This window comes from Amborella trichopoda, chromosome 9 (genome assembly GCF_054954075.1).
Source record: "Amborella trichopoda isolate Santa Cruz 75 chromosome 9, AtrichopodaSantaCruz75HAP2 v2.0, whole genome shotgun sequence".
Classification (NCBI taxonomy): domain Eukaryota; kingdom Viridiplantae; phylum Streptophyta; class Magnoliopsida; order Amborellales; family Amborellaceae; genus Amborella; species Amborella trichopoda.
In genome coordinates this window covers 57,016,540-57,035,743 of record NC_142344.1, presented here as the reverse complement: position 1 = coordinate 57,035,743, position 19,204 = coordinate 57,016,540, and the positions used below count along the sequence as shown (strand labels likewise).

Genomic DNA, 19,204 nt, shown 5'->3' with positions numbered 1-19,204 from the left:
AATAGGACAACATACTCGATCGTACAAAAAACAAACATGATCGAGTAACGAAAAATTCGGTCATAAAAATAAATCATTCCAAAAAGGTGTTTTCAGGTCAAGTTTCAGAGGGTCAATGACAATATCAGATCAGAGTGGCTGGTGAGATTTTAGACGGATTGGACCCTGAGATCAAGATCTAGTGGCAAAAGAAGAAAGAATGGTGGTTTTTTAGGTGAAAGAATGGTGGTTTTTTAGGTGGGGCAGATAGGCCGTTTTCAGAGGCCATTTTTTAAAAGTGGATGTAGAGATGGATATCAAATCCGGTACAATAAGGGTCCGGAGACAAAGAGGTACATGCTATGATCAACATGCACCATGGTATCTCATAGGTGCCTAGTTAAGTCGTTCACGATTAAGACAAAGATGTACGGGCTCAATGTTGACCCTTGATGTAGACCAATTTTCACTGAGAATTGATTCGTATCTCTATTAGTTGTTTGTACACTAGTTAGCGCTCCCTCGTACATATCTCTCACCAAGTCGATATAGTATCTGGAGACTCCATTATTTTCCAACACCCACCAAATCAAATCTCGATGTGTTTTATTATAAGCTTTCTCTTCATCAATAAATACCATGTGGAGGTCTTTTCCCTTCCTTCTAAACTTCTCAATCAGGTGACAAAGTAGGAAAATAGTCTAAGTTTCTAACCTCCCTAACATAAAACCAAATTCATTATTTTATACACTCATTTCATGCCTTAGTCATTGCTTAATCACTGTCTCCCACAACTTTATAGCATGCGACATTTGGCCATTGGCATTAGCTAGTTGCCCTTTTCCTCAAAGATGGGCTTGAAAAAGTATAAAGCGACCCTAGCAATGCAGTAGCAGCCCTCTAAGGAGCGATTTTCTCTCTAGCACATGAATCAAAGAACCCTAAATAATGACTTATAGTTTGATCCCTCGATAGTTCACACGACTTTGTATGTCTCTTTTATTCTTGTAAATAAATAACAATGAACTTTTTCTCAATTCATCGGGCGTTGTTTTTGTTCTTAATACCTTATTCAATAGCTTGGTCAGCCAGTTAATGTCAATCTCCCCCTTGTACTTTCGAACCTCTATCGGATTACTATTTGGTCCTAAAGCCTTTTCTATCTTCATCATCTTTAGAGCTTCTTTCACTTTTGATATCATAATCCTATAGATATATTTATGATATCCGCTCTCATTTATGCCAATGGCTCATTCTACCATTGTGTTCCCATTGTGTTCATTACTTCATAAATTTTGGAAATAAACTCTTTACCTTTCTTTGACATCTTTACTCTTCACTAAAATCGTTTGATTCTCACTCTTATTGCATTTACTATGGTTTAGATCCTTACATTTTTTTTCTCATTTTTATTAATTTGAAAACATCTTTTTCACCTCTTCTTGGTCCTAGTTTAGTGTATATATTATTATATATTTTAAGTTTAGCTTTACTTACTATTTGTTTAATGATTTTTTTAACATTTTTATATGGAAAATTGTTTCATGCCTGCTGAACCGCATTTCTACATATGTGGTCTAGAAAGTATAAACCATCAATCTTAAAGATGGATGCAGGTAGGTGTTCCATCTAAAAACTATGGAAACTGACGGTCCAAATGTTTTCTTACTAGAATTATTATTTCTAGTTTTTATATTTATTTTTTCATATTCATGATTTCCATGTTAGAAATTACATGTCCTCAAATATTAAATCTTAAAATCCACCTCAAAAATAGATTTATTAAGAGGCCCGCGTTTCGATATATGCGGGCTTGGCCGCATAGAAACTGGGTCATTTTTATATTCACTTGAACCAAATCAACCTTCTTAATTGGTGTTGTTCTAAGTCGACATTGTACATGTCCAAACCTCGTAAGTTTAGTTTCCCCTAATTTATCGCCTATTGGAGTTACCCCCAACTTCCCTCAAATGTAAATTATTAAATTGTTCCAGAAAGGTAAATTATTAAAGGTAAAAGTTTATATAAGGTGTCAACCTTATACTATACAAGTAAAATGCACCCAAAAAATCAATTGGCGAATGTTTTTCTTGTGCTATAAAACCCTCAAATTAATTATCTCGACCTCAAGATTCTTAGATACGAGAAAAAAGAAAAGAAAATTTCTAGTCCCAAAAAAAGTTCATCTTCTAACCTCCATTTTCAATATTTTCAAGCATTTATATATCTGCTTGATCGTCACCATTTCTGCAACTTTAGATTTCATAATTGAAGGCAGCAATTTTATATTCAATGGTCAAGATTAATTGTGTCCATCTTATACCAAAAATAAGTAATCTTATTAATCACTCACAAATTCCATTGAATAACATCCATCTTTTATCACAATGCTTCAAAACAGTGGGACCCACTATGGCAAACATCGGCTGGATGGAATCTCTTATGCCATGGGCCCACCTTCCACCAAATGGTTAATGGGCCCACATCAATGTGTCCACCGTCCCCTGTAGAGAGAGAAACGACAAGCCAATCCACAACATGTGGATCTTGGTTTTCTCAAATTTTTAGCTCTTGAGAAATTTTTTTTTTAAAATAATAGAGTTATCTCTCTAGACCCAAGATAAAATAGAATAAATTAAAAATAAGAGAATTTTCTTTCTCTAAAATCCAAGACCAGTCTCTCTTGATTGATCTTTTTTTTGTATCGAATGAGTATATAAATTAAAAATAAGAGAATTTTCTATTTTTAAAATCCAAGACAACTTAAAAGACAATTCTCTCTCTCTGGATTGATTTTTTTTACTTATTGATCGAGTAATTGCAGAGTTTCAGGGGGTTGATGGGGGAGGGATTTGACTTATTTGATAAGGAGTCCATATTTACAACATATTTCTCTCTCTTGATATTTGTTGAGGTCAAAGAGGACAGACGAAACGTCTCTCTCTCTAACCCATAGAAAAATCAATGAGAAACTTTTCATATTTTCGAAAAGCACGAGAAGCTTCTCAAGCTTTCTCTCTCTACCCACTCAGAGAAACTTCTGCAATCTCTCTTTCAAACCACGTGAAGGAGCATTAGAAGCCACAAAAGGTGCCGTACACGTCTCGTCTCAATGGTCATGCCATCAATATGCATATGCCATGACTGAGGTGAGAGAAAATCCAGCATTCCACATGCCCGACACGACCAGCGTGGAGAGAGAGAGACAGAGAGAGAAAGAACGTTCTAAAACGACTACACGTAGAGAGAGAGAATTTGAGTGGCATGCACAAATGGGGTTTGTATGAGTCGTTACAGAAAAAAGAAAATGACAGGAGAGGGAGAGAGAGATTCAGGTGTAAATCTAGGGGCCGCAACAGCCCAGGGTGACAATACACCAAGTCGCGACCGAGGACCCCAGGTGTAGACCTGATCCAGGTCAAGGTATGGGTCTAAAGTCTAAACATTGGATTAAGTCTAGCCCAAATCTTGGACCTTAAGTTTATTTGAGTTTGGGCCGGATAATGTCGTTTGGGTCCTAATATATGAAATGAGTTATGATCGTACGAGACTCTCTTACACTTATGTGTGTAGATTTTCAGAAGATTACTATTAAATTTGGCACAGATCTCTAAAAAAGTTATAACGTGTTTTTGAGACTTGATGATTTTTCTATACATCTGTATCAAATTTAATAGTGATCATTTGAGATCCTACACACATGTGTAGTATTTAGATGCAACTTGGGAAATATATTTTTATTATTTGGCTATGTCTGGAAAAAATATAAAAATGTATTACCAATATTTTACTACGTGCTTATAAACTATCATTTATTTTTTTTTTGTCATAAAATTCCACTAAAATACGGAATTATCATTTCCTTCTTTTTTGTCATAAAATTCCACTAAAATACTGAATTAAAATCATCACACCATTCTAAAATGATTTCTAATAATAACATTACCACCATTCCAAAAAGATTATTTAATAATCACTTGTACTATTTTACAGTCATGACACTATTTTCTACTTATTTTAAGTGCCTTTGGCACTTTATACAATCACATCTTTTCTAACATGACATTGGTTTCAACATGATAAGTCATTGGAACAACATGATTTTACTATGATAAGCTTTATTTTTATTTATTTTTTATAGAAGTCTTTTAAATGTCTCTTTATATAATTTCAAATAAATAATAAATTTATGATACTAAATTCAAAATCTGTGGAGTACGAGTTAAAAAATGGGAAGAAGTTTGATTAGTAAACCAGAAGGTTTAGTAATTACAGTATAAAATTTTGAAGTATTGGAGGAGACTAAAGAGGTATGTTATTTCAATTGAGATTTTAGTAATCTCTTATGAGGATTATGTTGTGTGAAATTTTTTATTATAATTGTGTTGTGTAATTTATTGATTAATGATTTATTATTATTATTATTATTGTTTTTATATTACCTTTAGATGAGGGAACTAGCTTAAAAAGAAAAGGATCACATTATGTTGTGTGAAATTTTTTATTATTATTGTGTTGTGTAATTTATCATTTATTTTTATTATTTTTGTTTTTACATGACAACTGATGTTTTTGATAAGGGTACGAGCTTAGATCACCTAGTTATTATAAAGAGAAAGGGCTTAGAAGATTTTTTTAATCAGGATAGGATAGGCAAAAACGCATGCGAGAGATTTTCCAAAATTACCCGTCCCTCTCTCGTAATAGATTTTTCACTTATATAAGTGCCTAATGAATTTATTGATTTTTTGAGAAATCTCGCGTAATCTCTTTCAAATTTTTTCCATTTCCTTGTACCAAAATAGTAGAAATGCCATATTTCTTTGTAATCTATTGTCGCATAATAGATTTCCAGATACCCAAACGGCCCCTAATGTGCAAATCTAAAGGTCGCAATAACCCAGGGTGACAATACACCCAGACACGACCGAGGACCCAAGGTGTAGACCTGATCCAGGTCAAGGTATGGGTCTAAAAATTGGATCCGATGGGTTAAGTCCAGTCCAAATCCTGGACCTTAAGACTATTTGAGTTTGGGCCCGATAATGTCGTTTGGGTCCTAATATATGAAATGAGTAATGATCATGATCCTATGAGACTTTCCTACACCTATGTGTGTAGGACCTCAAAGGATCACTATTAAATTTGGCACAGATCTCTAGAAGAGTTATCACATGGATGTGAGATTTGATTTTTCTAAAGATGTGTCAAATTTAATGGTGATCATTTGAGATCCTACACATATGGGTGTGGGAGGGTTTTATCGGATCGTTACTCATATGAAATATATTTAAATGCATAAATATTTTAATTTATTTTTCATTTGGGTCCAGGTCTGGGTCCCACACTATATATTTGGGTCTAGGTTCAAGTCCAGATCCGAAGCTGACCAGACGCGTTGCCACCCCTAAGCGCAAGCATAAGCCCGAACTGACCCAAGTACTCAGATCAGGTCAGGCCAAAGGGCCCCTGGCCAAGGCCTGGTCCTACTCTTGGACTGGGTGGCCTTTATTGATGAGTACGATTAGGATCAGGTCCGGCTGATATAGAATTCTTTTCTATATTCATTAGAAGACAATAAAGGATAAGCCGGGCTGGGTCGAGTCATGACACTTGGCCAAGGCTCGACTCAGCTTGGACATTGGGCCAAGACTTTGGGCCTGACCTAGGTGGGTTTTTTCGAGATATGAGCCCTAGCCTAGGCCCGACTCATCCCAAATATCAAGCCTAGATTTTAGACCAACCTTTTCCTTGGATCATGAGAGTTTTGGGCTCGATGAACCGTACTGAATGGCCTAATCTATTACCAACCCTATACATTTTCAAATAGCTGAGTACTTAGTTTTTTTCAAAACCGCATGGTGCAACCCGCTCCTTGTTTTTAAAGACAAATGAATGTAGCATGGGGGACAACAAGCGGCTTCTAGAGAAACAAGTCGCATTAATGCTACATATTTCCTATCACATCCCACCCACCCAAAATGGAGAGAAATAAAGTAGTGTAATGGAGAAGCTACTCAATTCAATGAACCAATTGAGCAAATGTAGAAAGTGGGTTTGTTTTTGGAAATGGGCACTAAGTGAAAAAAACATTTTCGACAAAGATAATGTGATTTCTCTTTTGAAAGAGATAAGTAATTAGAGAATGACACGACTCCAATGCCTCCTATCATGTTGAGATAAGATAACAGTCTCAGCTTCCTTCCCCACCTCATAAATTTCTAAAAACTAGGTAGGGTTGCGAGTGGACCCCGGACCCTATGATTGGACCTGATCCGGGTCCAAGTATAGACACTATTCAGGTTCTGGTCCAGGTTAGGGTCCAAGTATGGACACTATTCATGATTTGGATTCTAGAAACCCCAGCTGCCTTCACCACCTCATAAATTTCTAGAAACTAGGTAGGGTTGTGAATGGACCCAGACCTGATGATTGGACCTGATTCGGCTCCAAGTATGGATACTATTCAGGTTTTGGTTCAGATCACATAATAATGTTATCATTTAAATAATATTTAACATATAATATTTTAATAACATTTAAATAAATATAATCATATATTTTGTTATATGTATATAATATATATCTATATTTAACATGATATTAATATATTTGTTTTATTTTTGGGTCAAGTCCAATTGGGTCCATTCAAGTTCGGATCTGGGTCCAGATCCAATTGGGTCCGGGTCCGTTGCCACCCCTAAAACTAGGTGATCATTGGGTCGGGTTTACTTGAGTTGGATCTATAGAGTTGATTTGAAGTTATTTTACCAGGATCTATTCGATTGTGGATCTGGGTCCGCTTGACTTGCACCTGATCTCCTCAGTGCTAAGCTTTCCTAGGTTTAGTGTAAGAACAACGTTTGACATTTAATATTTTTCTATAAATACTTCAAATTTTGGAAACATGTGTATTTGACCTAGACACCCACACACACAAAAGCAAAAGATAAATCAACCAAAACAATCGAACCATTTTCACTAAGAAGAGTGGGTGTATTTGACCATTTTATTTTAGGTTTGTATTATGAGAATATTTATTTATGTAACAAGGAGATTACAATTGCTATTAGCACCCAATTTGAAATCTAAACAATATGAGCAATTGTAACCTCTTTGTATTGAAAGTAAATAGTTTCTTGGTATATTTTTCCTTACATTTTATGTTTTCTTTTATCCAGATACACAATTTCAGGGACACATGCCCCTAAAGTTTCGGATTCGTAGAATTTATAAGAAAAAATCCAAAGCCCAGAGGCCTCTCTCTCTCTTCACAGGCCCAATTATCGTGCATCTTTTTCTTTCCACACTAGAAGTTCAAGATCATGATCTCTCTCTCTCTCTCTCTTTGAACCTAGAAACTATTTGTATTTGAGTGTGAGCGAGAAAATACAAGTACAAACTTGACTTGGACATGAGAGCGAGTCGAGTTATTTTTCGGGGTCGGGTTCAATTTAACTTTGATCTTTTAAAGCCAGTGTTTCGAAACCTAGATCATGGGGATAAATGATAGACTAGAGTCCTTGAACAAACATAAATAGTGGATATTAGATATGACCGTATGAGTAGCATATTACAGACGCTTATCAAATATGGATAATTAGTAATAGTCTTGCTTAAACTAGGACTTGCCTTGAAACCAGACAACTCATCTCCACCATCAGTAGATAAGTACAGAGGGTAGATGTCACGTCGGGGCCCAAATTATATACACCTGCATTTATGCATCATATCATCCCTTCCATATTCTCTTATTTGTGAGGGAGCATATTTTGCATAAAAAATTGTGTGTTGTCCATATAGAAACTGGGCTGATGCATAGCCCACATGAGACACATTAGGGGTATGGCGTATTTTCTCAAGTGACATATGCTGAATAAGGACAAAGTTGGAAGTAGTGAGAAAAAATAAGGGGTTCATGACCTCACTGAAGATATGACACTTAGAACGATTGACCAAGATTCATACAGCCGACCCCAATTAATTGGAAAAAAACTATTATGATAATGATGACATATGCTGATGATAAATCAACAATCACTTTGAAACTATAAAAAGACATAGAAATAAACAATTTATCCACTATAATTTGGCACTTCAAATTTCAACCATTAAAAATGAAGCCTATAGGGATTTCCCATTATCATGGGGAAAGTGTAGTGTCCACATAATGTGGATTCTTCTATTAATTGAATGCGACTAGATAAGCAAAATGCTTGGGAAATGCAAGGAATCTCCTAGTGGGGATTTTAAGAAGATGTATGGTTCAAGGAGATCAATTGAAGATTTCTCGAGTTATAAATCATCGTCATAATCTTTTTTCAACTATTTGAGGTATGCTATACGAATCCTAGTCTTTCATTCTACTATATCAAAAGCTATACTTTCAGTAAGGTCATAAGTTTCTATAGTTTTTCTCACTACGTCTAACGATGTCCATTAGGGCCTACCCCTTACATTTTTTTAGCTCTTTACTTGAACCAACGTGTACCTCCCACCAAATATTGTTTTGGATTTGTACTGCACATGCCAAGCCCACCTAAGTCTACATCTTCTCATCTCATCGCCTATTAGAGTCACATCTATGTCTTCTATAATGTATACATTTTGAATTCTATCATTTCTTATCTTTTAACTCATCCATCTCAACAACTTCATCTCAGCTACACTTATCCTCAAGTTACATTCCAACTTCTAAAAATCCCTGTGTTATTTAAATTAGTACAAAAAATTAGGTCTGCCAATAGGCCTCACTCATGTAATATTTACACATATAAGTTGGGCCCTTCATGCTATCGATGTTGGAACCCTAGTTTTTCCTCAAGAATAGCCACAAAGAATATCAAAAGAAACGAGGAATACAAGTGGAGAGAAAGAGAGAGGGATTACAATGTAACCCCTTTTTTCTTTCATCTTGATTAGTCAATCTAACGGTTTTAAAGTTGTTTGTGCATGCATTTAAGCGTGGGCCCCAAATTTATACTTCATTAAAATTATTGAAAACAATAGTAGGTTTATCAATAACTCATACAAAGACCAAGTTAGCGAATATGAAAACCATACGGTAAGATTGTTTACCTTCAATTAAAAATCACAATCATCTTTAATCATCATATCTAAATCACAATCATCTCTAACCATCATATCTAAAATTGGCCGGCAGGTCCATACCATTAAAAAGACAGGAAGTTCGATAAAATCTCTTTAAATTTTATATAGAGAAATGACGTAAACGTGTGATAGCTTCCGGCGTTTCTGACCTTTGGATACAAAACAGTAACGGCCTTGTTGTAGGGTAATTCTTGAAGGCATCCAATGCCACTTCCCTCTAAAGCTTTGAACTAGTGATTTAAAAAATGCCGGGTTAACTTGGAATCACTCGGTTCGATCTGAGAACTGGTCACCCCATTCCGGTTCTGCATATATATAAAAAAACGGTTGAATCTAGAAAAGAACCAACAGTTCCGTATAGTAAAACAACAATTCTCTACAGTAAAACAACAATCCAGACCAGTTTTTAGTCGATTCACTGTTTTTTCGATACAATAAAATGGCGATCCGGACTGTCGATTCACCGTTCCGGACCAATTTTTGGGATGCCTGATCCACATCACTGATCCATTTTTTAAATCACTGCTCTACATTAAAACAGAGATCCAGACCGATTTTTGATCAATTCACTATTTTTTTCGTAGAGTACAATGACAATCCCTACCACCGATTCACCGATTCAAACAAGTTTTTGGGGTGCCCAATCCAAATCACCTATCCGTTTTTTAAATTACTGGTATAACGCTTTAATCTTAAACAAACAAAGTTAGGCACAACTTCAAACTCCGTTGAAAGATGCAATGCTGGAAAATCAAACTAGTTTGAAAATCTATTTTATAAAATTTAAAACTTCAAAAAATAGGACATATCAAGTAGATCTAAAAATACTTGAAAATTTTGGAAATGGTGTGTAGATGATTTACAAGAAGCATTAATTTTACGACTTGAAATAATTTTTTGTTAGAGGTCGAGGGTTTTGAGATGCGCCGAACTTCTACACCATAAGGTCCACATCTTATATAAACTTTCCTTACAACAAAATGTCATTTTAATCCCATTTGAATTTCCTTGGTGACTGAAATTTATCTCGGATTAATAATACTAAACCATATTTTGATTTTCTAAACCAACAACCATCTTCTAAGCCTTTGCATCTTGTCTTGCCCTTACTTATTTGGTGGTACGGAAAAGGATGATATACACTGGGGGTGGCAATGGATCCGGACTTGACTTGGGACCTGAAAGGTAGACCTGACCCAGGTTTGGGTATAGGTTCAAAAATTGAACCCGATGGATCGGGTCTAGGTCCAAATCTTGGACCCAAACACTATTCGGATCTGGGTCCAAGTCCTACATATATTTTCGAGTCCTACTTTAGGAAAAATAGTTAAATATATATAAATACATATATATTTTATTTTTGGGTCGGGTCCGGACCCGGGTCTAGATCCCACATTATATTTTCGGGTCCAGGTCCAAATCCATGTCTGGGTCCAGGGACTTCGGGTCGGGTCGGGTCGGGTTGGGTCCGGGTCATAGACGACGGAGATAGACTTAAGGTTCAACTTTCCTCCTTTTAAAATATCAGTTATGAGATCACCATTTCTCCCTCCCCTTAAAATGGGTACCCTATACCAATTAAATTTGAAATTGCATGAAAAAGAGAGAGAGAGAAACATGAATAGGTTTTTTTTAAGCTGAGAGAGACATGAATAGTTACTGATTCAAATTGAAATGAATTGGACGAAATGTGAAGAAGAGAAAACCAAGATAGTATGTTAAAAAAAAAAAATTCCTCAACGTACTTCTAATTATATAATATTTTTTTCTTTTTCTTTTCAATTTTTATGTGGAAGTCAAGAGTTTCAAGTTGGTGCTTCTACAAAATAAAGCTGGAAAAATGGCAACTTTTTGCACTTAGCATGCTTAGTATGGTTCCTCTCATAAGGTTTTAAATGGGAATTTTTTTTTATTAAAGATAGATTAGAAATGCATTACTTATTGGGTGTGGTTTGCATAAGGTTGCAACCTAAAACAATCACCTCTAAATTTTATCATAAATGTAATTTTGGTGTCAAAATCTTTTAGGATGGCTTGAGAATCTATTTTTATCTCTACTTACAAAATTGTAAACCCTAAAAATAGTTCAAATTAAGTAGATCTATAAACACATGAAAATCTTAGAATTCGACGGTCCAGATAATGCGTTGCAAGATACACTATTTCTCGAACTCAATATTTTTTTTTTTTCTTTTCATATTCATACATCTAAATGTCGAGATGATCAATTAGAGGGTTTTCCAATATTAAAACAACATTTTATGATGGATTTTTGAGGTGCACCTTGAGTCTACATTTTAAGGATACAACTTTATATAAACTTTTTCCTTAGTAAAACTAATGTGTATAGACGTGCCTCACCATATTCAGATTTCCTAGACTAAAATTCTAGACAAATGTGTACAGTTTTCCTTTTATCTCTAGTCTAGTTTTACAGTCAGATAAAGGCGGTGATTTGACTATGATATACAATGAAAGGCGATTTGTTTTATTAGTGAGCATTTTTGTAGTGAACATTTTTGCTTCACTTGAGCTTGCTTAGATGTAGGTATGGCTATCTAATCTTCCACTTCAAAGGGGCATGGTAGCTGCCCCTCAAATCCCCACCAGAGCTCATCAGACATAACTAGTGAACACTAAAGTGGCAGTGCATTACCATTACATGTTCTAGACAGTCAACAATCCAGTGTTTAAACTCCTAGACTCACCCAGGGGTCCCCAGCCCAATCCTGGACGTCCAACTTGGCCAAGTCATAAAATGAAAATTCATAAACTACTTGGATTCTGGTTACATTTGCCATTATTTTAGGGTTAGGCATTTGGATCCGGCACCCTACCAGGCCCAAATCACTCGGGTGAATCCAATCCAGAGTCAGCATTTTGTGAAACACTGGTTAAATCCATGCGGCCACTCTAGTACATGTTTCAAACTCAAAACAGCAGCAGGGTGTGTTATACCCTGGGCTCTGTCCCCAAATAGAAAATTTTCCATCTGCAACAATCAACATAGCCAAGAACCTCTAGGATTATGAATTTAAGAGGATCTCATTCTTCCAATTTTATACTTCCTCAACTCAAAAGTAGTTTCAAAGTCATATAAATCCATTTACCTTATGCTGCTCTCCACATGTTATGTTTGAAAATCATCATTATCATTATCATAGCCTATTTCCAACTATTTGGGGTCAGCTACATGAATCCTGATCCGTCATTCTGCTTTAGCATGGGCTATAACGTCAATGAGAGTATAAGTCACCATATCTTTTCTCTCACTGCTTCCAACCATGTCCTTTTGAACCGACCTTTTGCCCTTTTTTAACCAAGCCATGAATCTTTCATATTTGCCTCTAAGATCATAAATCCAAGCTTCTATATGCCTTTAGGAATGATTCTTTCATATTTGTTTCTCCATGCTTTGAGAACTCTCAGCTATCCAAAGCCTATGTGAGAGAAACAACGAGAATCTTATGAAAGCAGTTAATAAACATTTCCCGAGACAATTAATCTACAAAGTAGTCTAAGTGATGGATATATACATAAGCATTGTAAGCAAATGATTTAAAACTAGGGCCTCAAGGTGCCCACTTGGCATGTTTATGATCTACTTGAAAACCCCAAAGACTCAACTAACACCACAGAAAGTGTATGAATAGGGATTCTATACTATAAGTATGTTTACCTTTCCTACAAGAGGGCACTAATTACTCTTAGCTGTCAAATATGAAATCAAGCCGTTAGAGGTGTGCCAATTCTTGACACAAATTTCAAAAAAAAATATTCTCAGATTTTGATCGCTGTCAATGGCAAAACCACCTGATTTCACATTTGATAGTCAGAGGTGATTATAACCTTCTTGTATTAAAAGTAAATAATCTTATTATATACTTTCCTTTACAAATATACATATATAAGTGCTAGAAATTCATGTATAAACAAAGTGACCATAAAAGAAAGTGTAGAACAACGGCGGAAGAGTAATGTCCCCCGCATTTAATTGGATAAACCCAACCTAAGCAAATGAGTGATGCTACTCCTTGTCATCAGAATTGGGAAATGCTGATGTAGATGTCCACTTGTATATGGCTTGTAAACAGACTAACAATATACAATCCCCTTATCAAATTACGAATTTTAAATGCAACTACAACCAGTAGATGGAACAATTGAAGAGCTACATTGGCCGGTTAATACGGACCAATAGAAAGAAATAGATCATCATTATCATCATAGCCTTTTTCCAATTAATTGCGGTCGGCTAATAAAAAGAAACATATAAGATATCCAATACACCAATTAGACAACTGAGAGAAAATATAGAACAACAATCGAACAATCGATCCATTAAAAAATATATAGGAAACCAAAGCGGTAGAAAGCAAGATTCAAGCAGGTGAGAAAGGCCGAAACAAAGACAACCCACCAAGCCATGAACAATGCAGCTACAGGGGCAAAAGATGCAAAGCCATGCAAGAGAGGGAAGGCAGGAGAGATGCTACCTTTGATTTCAGACAAGCCAAGAGAGAGAAGCACCAGCATAGGAGGTATGGATAACTGAAGCACTACATAGCATATGTAGTGATTGTGCAAGAAGATCTTGGCCCTGCTAAAATCCAAGTCCGGGACCTTGCTTGAATGCAACCTCTGGTACCAAGATAAAACCCCCTCGTCCAAAAACATTTGCACGTTCGTCCTCAGCAATAGCAGCTGCAAGATTGCAGAAGCCAACAAACAAATCACCCTGAACCTACCATAACTTGATGGCGGCATCCCCAAATTTTGCAGAAAACTCTCTCTCCTCATAGTTACGTGAACCCCACTATTCCCTTCTCCATGACTCTCTCTCTCTACCTTCCCAGTCTTTGCAAAATTCACAGTCGTAGCCATTTCTCCTATCTCCTTGTCTGAATCCCACACCTCATTTGTCGGAAACCCATGGATTTTGTCATTATCGCCATCGCCATCGCCAGCATTGCTCCCATAGCTCCCCTCGCTTTCCCTCTCTACGTCCTCAGGTTTCCCGAAATTCAAACAGCCATCCATCCTACCATTCTCCTTATCAGAACACCTTTCATCGAAACCGAACTCTCTACTATCCAAGTGAGAAATGCCAATCTTCTCAGGAGAACCAGAGTTGTTATTGTTCTTAACAAGCACATCAGCCATGGGATTAATCCAAAGCACAGATGTAAAGATGGTCATCAAGAAACTAATATACAGCAACACTCGAGGAAGCTTTCGGCAAGCAACTACAGATAAATTCCAATGTAATTGATCTGTACCCATCCAAAAAGATCTAGTATACTTGAGAGAAGGAGGAAAGAGACTGCCACAAATACATCCAGCATATAAAGCCAATAAAAACTTTGCAAATCCCATTCCCCAACTCCCTGAAACCCTCTCATTTTTAAAGATCTCTTCATCGCCCAAGGACCAAAAATTGAAATCTACAAATCTGGGTGAGAGAACCCAAATTATCAAAAGAGCCAAAATAAACCCTAAAATCCCTGACAAAATGCTTAGTTGCTTCTCTGATCTCTTTGAAGCCGACCTTTCTGAAGATAACTTAAGGAGCAAGAGGGATAGCTTAAATAAGGCAAACAGTCCTAAAAGAATTGGCACGATTGAGCCATTTAAGAAAAATGGGGCAAGCTTATCTCCCTTCGAATCATCAGACAATGGGAGGAACCGATGGACCAGAAGACTCGAAAGCCCTAAAAATGAGTAAAGCACAGATTCTTGATACTCTGTGAAGTAAACCCTAGTTTGAAGGTGACCATCGACTAATCTTAACCGAAAAATCTGAGCATTGTTCTCATCGAATTCGAAATTCTCTTTGCCCCGGTCCTTTTTTTTCCTCGTATTCTGAGATGATCTCTGATCTAAATTGGGTTCTGCGTTATTTGATGAAGAGAGATTTTTATAACCATCTAAATTTGAGTTCCCCTTCTCAGTTCCAGGACTTCTAATGGCTGCCCTAACATTACCTTGACCTCCACCTCCAACATTATCAGGATGTATATACGTGTGTATCCCTTCTAAAACCCTAACTGGAAGCCTAGATACATTAACCAGGAAACTAGTGGCCACTGAAACTGCTGCATAAACAACCAAGCTCCAGTATGGAAACACAGCTAGCATTCTCTCTCTCTAGAAAAACACCCAAGATTTCATCATATCAAATTGAATGAGAAAAACCGATGCCAACGCTCTCTTTCTCTCTCTAGAAAATAACCAATGTTTAATCAAATCAAAATGAATGAGAGAAACCCATGATCAAATGGAATCTCTCTCTCTCTCTCTCTCTCTCTCTCTAACAAGAAACAAAATCAAGACAGAATCCAGGAGAGTTTAGACTTACTGGATCTGGCCACCAGTTTCGAAATAAATGTTTCTTCTCTTTTTTGGATTTTTGCCATCTAAAGCCTTCAAGAACCCGAGGAGTGAGAAGAAAGCCATAGTGACCAAAATAGCCATGATTTTTTCTTTTTATTGCCAGAGTGCTGTTACCCGATTAATTGAGAAAAATATACGATATTGCCAGAGTACTATTACCCGATTAATTGAAAAAAAGGATACGATGATTGATTGCTGTTAGGGATTAAAGCGGTTAGACCCGTCCAACGCGCACCAAAATTTCAAAGAGAATGAAAGCATGATAGCACAAGTATCAGCTGGAGGTGGCAATGGACCTGGACCCGAGGGTAGACCCAATCTGGGTCGGGGTATGGGTCTAAAGTTGGACCGGTGGGTCCAAATTTTGGTCCGGACGACTATTATGGTTTGGGTCCAATCGAGTATGGGTTCGGGTCCAATCCGGTGATATTTTGAGTCCTAATACATGAAATATCGTTAAATATATAGATATTTTAATTTTTTGGGTCAGATCCGAGTCCCCGATCCGGACACAACCTTCACCCTAATATCGGCTAAAATATTATCTCAACGTTTTAAAACCGAGCGGTTTACATCTAGACCACTGGTTTGGATGTGTAACGGATTCCTTCCAACCTCCGTTTATATTATTTTGGCCTTCGTTTAAGCTTATTTCATGTTTTTCTAAGATCCTCACTATATTACTACCTTATAGACCCTTATTTTTATTTTTTATTTTACTTTGTTTATTTTTTTATTTTATTTTTTTGGTTCTCCGGTTTGAATCAATCTAAACACGACCCATATCGCCAATCTAGAGAACATCGCCGATCTAGAGAACAACACATATATGTGGATGAATGGTTCTCCCCAAAGGTCTGGGTTATGAAACACTAATATTGCCTCAATTTTATGAGAGATATATAAATGGATTTGTTACAAAGAGACGTTTTATTTTTTGTTCAAGGAGGTCACAACTATTCTCACTCATTAGATGCATGGCTTGAAGTGAGTCACGAAGAGAATTATTTTTTAAAACTTTGTGTATATAGTGACACTATTACAAGCACCCATTTTGAAATCTAATGGGCAAAAATGATTGTGATCACCTTGTACAAAAGATAAATAGCATTTTTATAGACAATCCCATATATAAGGGAAAGATGTAGTTTCCATAAGCCCTAGGCCTTTTGGAAAGAAATAAATCCTCACATCGAAACCTCATATGGAAAACACTTTAGGCATAAGAAATATCTTTGATGGCTCTAAAATTAGTTGTTACCACCGATTATGATTATAGCTCAAAAAATGGTACAGATCTTGCGAATTTGTGAACACCTTAAAATGGATGGTCTAGATATGTTACAATAAACATTATTTTTAAAACTTAAAATCCTAATTCTTTTCCGGCGTGAAATTGTTTCTGTTAGTTTTGAGGGGAGGCTTTATTTCAGTCCTATAAAAAAAAGAAAAAAAGGAAAAAAAGAAAAGAAAAGAGACCCGTACATTATAACTAGCTAATAACACATGCCTTGGATGATATTTACGAGAAATTTAGATGAAAAATAAACATTTGACCCATGTAATTCGAATGAGAAAAATAACTATATATTTGTTTTATTTTATTTATTTTTAAATCCCTTTATTTAATTCCTCAGAATTAATGTCTTCACAATATGATTTATTTAATTTATTTTGCAGTATTTGTCTAACATACTGAATGGACATATAGGCATTTAATCTATCATAATTAAGGGATTTATAGTCAAATTATTTTTAGAGAAAATTATACTAATATCCGTTATAATATGTGTTATTACGGATACACCTTTGAGTTTCCGTTATTACTAGGATGTCCGTTTTTTCTCTTTCATAACGATATTTTTTAAAAAAGACGACTTTACTCATTTTCAGGAGTTGAAGATCCGAATTAAAAAAAAATTCGGTTGTTCAACAACCGAAAACAAGAATAGCTGTTTTAACCTTCCCACGCTGGTTTCGGTTGTTCAACAACCGAAATTAGTGTTTTCGGGTGTTGAACAACCGAAAATCTAATTTCGGTTGTTCAACATTTGAAATTATACGGGACTCATTTTAAAAAAGAACTGGTACTGTTCTTGGGCTGCACCGGTCCGAGAACATCCGAAATTATTCAATCCCCTTATTTTTCACTCTTTCTTATATATCTGACTACTGAAATCACTATTTAGATCTGGATAAAAGCATTTTGACAGATCATAACGGCATTTGACGCATTTTGAGGGAATTTAGCGGATTTCTAATTTGTACTGAAGGCATGAATTATTTGGGGTTTTTGTAACTGTAATTTTGGGGTTAAGTTTGGGTTTTTTTATATTTTTGAATGATATACATGAGTTATTGAGTTATGTTTTCTTATTATTTATTGTTTAAGAAATTGTTTATTTGGGGTTATTGAGAACTTCAAATTTTGGGGTTTTTATTAGAACTCGAAATCAATAACTTAGTATGGTTAAATGTGTTGTTATGCCAATGGCTGTGACAATATATTTTGATTTTTACAGGTGATTTCTATTATTTTTTTAAGCTTTTGGAAGTTGTTTGTATCATTTTACGTTTTGGGGATTTGGTTTTTCAATTGTTGAATGGGTTTGTGTTTTGTGACTGTATTCAAATGAATCCATCTATAAATTGAAATATATAGCTTAATGTAGCACCCTCTGCTATCATTGAAAATATATGACTTATGCTATGTTGGACTTGTAATTTCAAATTTAGTAGCTTTATACAGATATTTGTATGTTTCTTTGTGTTGTTGGATGTTGTTGTTTGTATTTTGTTATAAATAACATTTGAGTTATAATAAAAGCAAAAAACAATAGTTGTTTTTATTTCTTTCCCTTTTAACGAATCTTTTAGTTATATGAAATGGAGTTATAATGAATGGGTGTGGGTTTTGTAATTCAAAATTTCTTATAGCATAAATTTTGAATAGGTACAAAGATGGTACATAGATGAATAGGTACACTGTCTTGGTTATCATATAAGAACAAAAAAATTTCACACAATACTTCATGCCCATTCCATTGTTAGTGATATATGATTTACTGATATATGGATTACATACGAGCCCATTCCATTGTTAGTGATATATGATTTACTGATATATGGATTACATACAAATTGTAGATGTGTCAGTAACTCTATTTATAGTACGATATGTAAATTTATTATCGCATTCTTGTCTCAAAGTAGTATTGTACATATAAATGCAGGATGCAATTTTAATATGCATGATGAGTTATTGTTGTCTGGATTTCAATTAATATGAGTGGTATCCATCCCAAAGTGGGATACCCAGGAGGTCCTCAGGACCCCAGCTTGCTACAGCTTCATCAAGAGCATTCATCATATTACATATGGGAAGGACAGTTATATGAATTTATTCATCTGCTCTTTCCATAAGTTTGTTATTTTCTAATAAATTGTAGCGTGTTTCAATTTCATATGGGAAGTACATGTGTATATATAATGTGACTCGTATGTGTTATATTTGTTATATTTCAAGAAAAACAAGAAATAAGAAATGAGAAGACATTTCAATTGAACGATTGGCATCTAACCGAAGAGCAAGTTCAATTAGTGAACGCGTCTGGGTTGGGTGCTCTGTCTATCATTCGACCAGGTCAAATTGATCATCATTTGGTTGCTGCCAATGAAGCGAGGTGGCACTCAGAGAACAATTCCTTCCATTATAGCATTC

General features: G+C 35.6%; 1 protein-coding gene across 6 annotated transcripts; it reads right to left on the bottom strand.

Moving 5' to 3' along the window:
• Positions 1-7,459: 7,459 nt before the first annotated feature.
• On the bottom strand, positions 7,460-15,327 carry LOC18447697 (transmembrane protein 161AB protein). Of its 6 annotated transcripts, none has more exons than XR_002283314.2 (3): positions 13,587-15,327; positions 12,201-12,530; positions 9,021-9,395 (listed from the first exon to the last, which is right to left on the bottom strand). XR_002283314.2 is itself a non-coding variant. In XM_020675780.2 (2 exons), exons 1-2 carry the CDS (start codon positions 15,226-15,228, stop codon positions 7,838-7,840), a joined length of 1,656 nt encoding a protein of 551 aa, XP_020531439.1. In that variant the 5' UTR covers positions 15,229-15,327; the 3' UTR covers positions 7,460-7,837. The 6 variants fall into 6 exon arrangements, 4 of the variants coding, with proteins under 4 accessions (XP_020531439.1, XP_020531438.1, XP_011628340.1 ...); XR_002283315.2 differs by lacking the exon at positions 9,021-9,395 and adding an exon at positions 11,558-12,082; XM_020675780.2 differs by lacking the exons at positions 9,021-9,395; positions 12,201-12,530 and adding an exon at positions 7,460-7,851.
• Positions 15,328-19,204: the final 3,877 nt, after the last annotated feature.

Excerpts from the sequence above, each read along its gene's own strand:
- LOC18447697 (XM_020675779.2), bottom strand. The coding sequence starts at position 15,228 with ATGCTAGCTGTGTTTCCATACTGGAGCTTGGTTGTTTATGCAGCAGTT. Across the intron at positions 7,694-13,586 it reads TGGCTTGTCTGAAATCAAAG|GTGTATATAATTTGGGCCCC; the intron begins GTAGCATCTCTC and ends GCATAAATGCAG.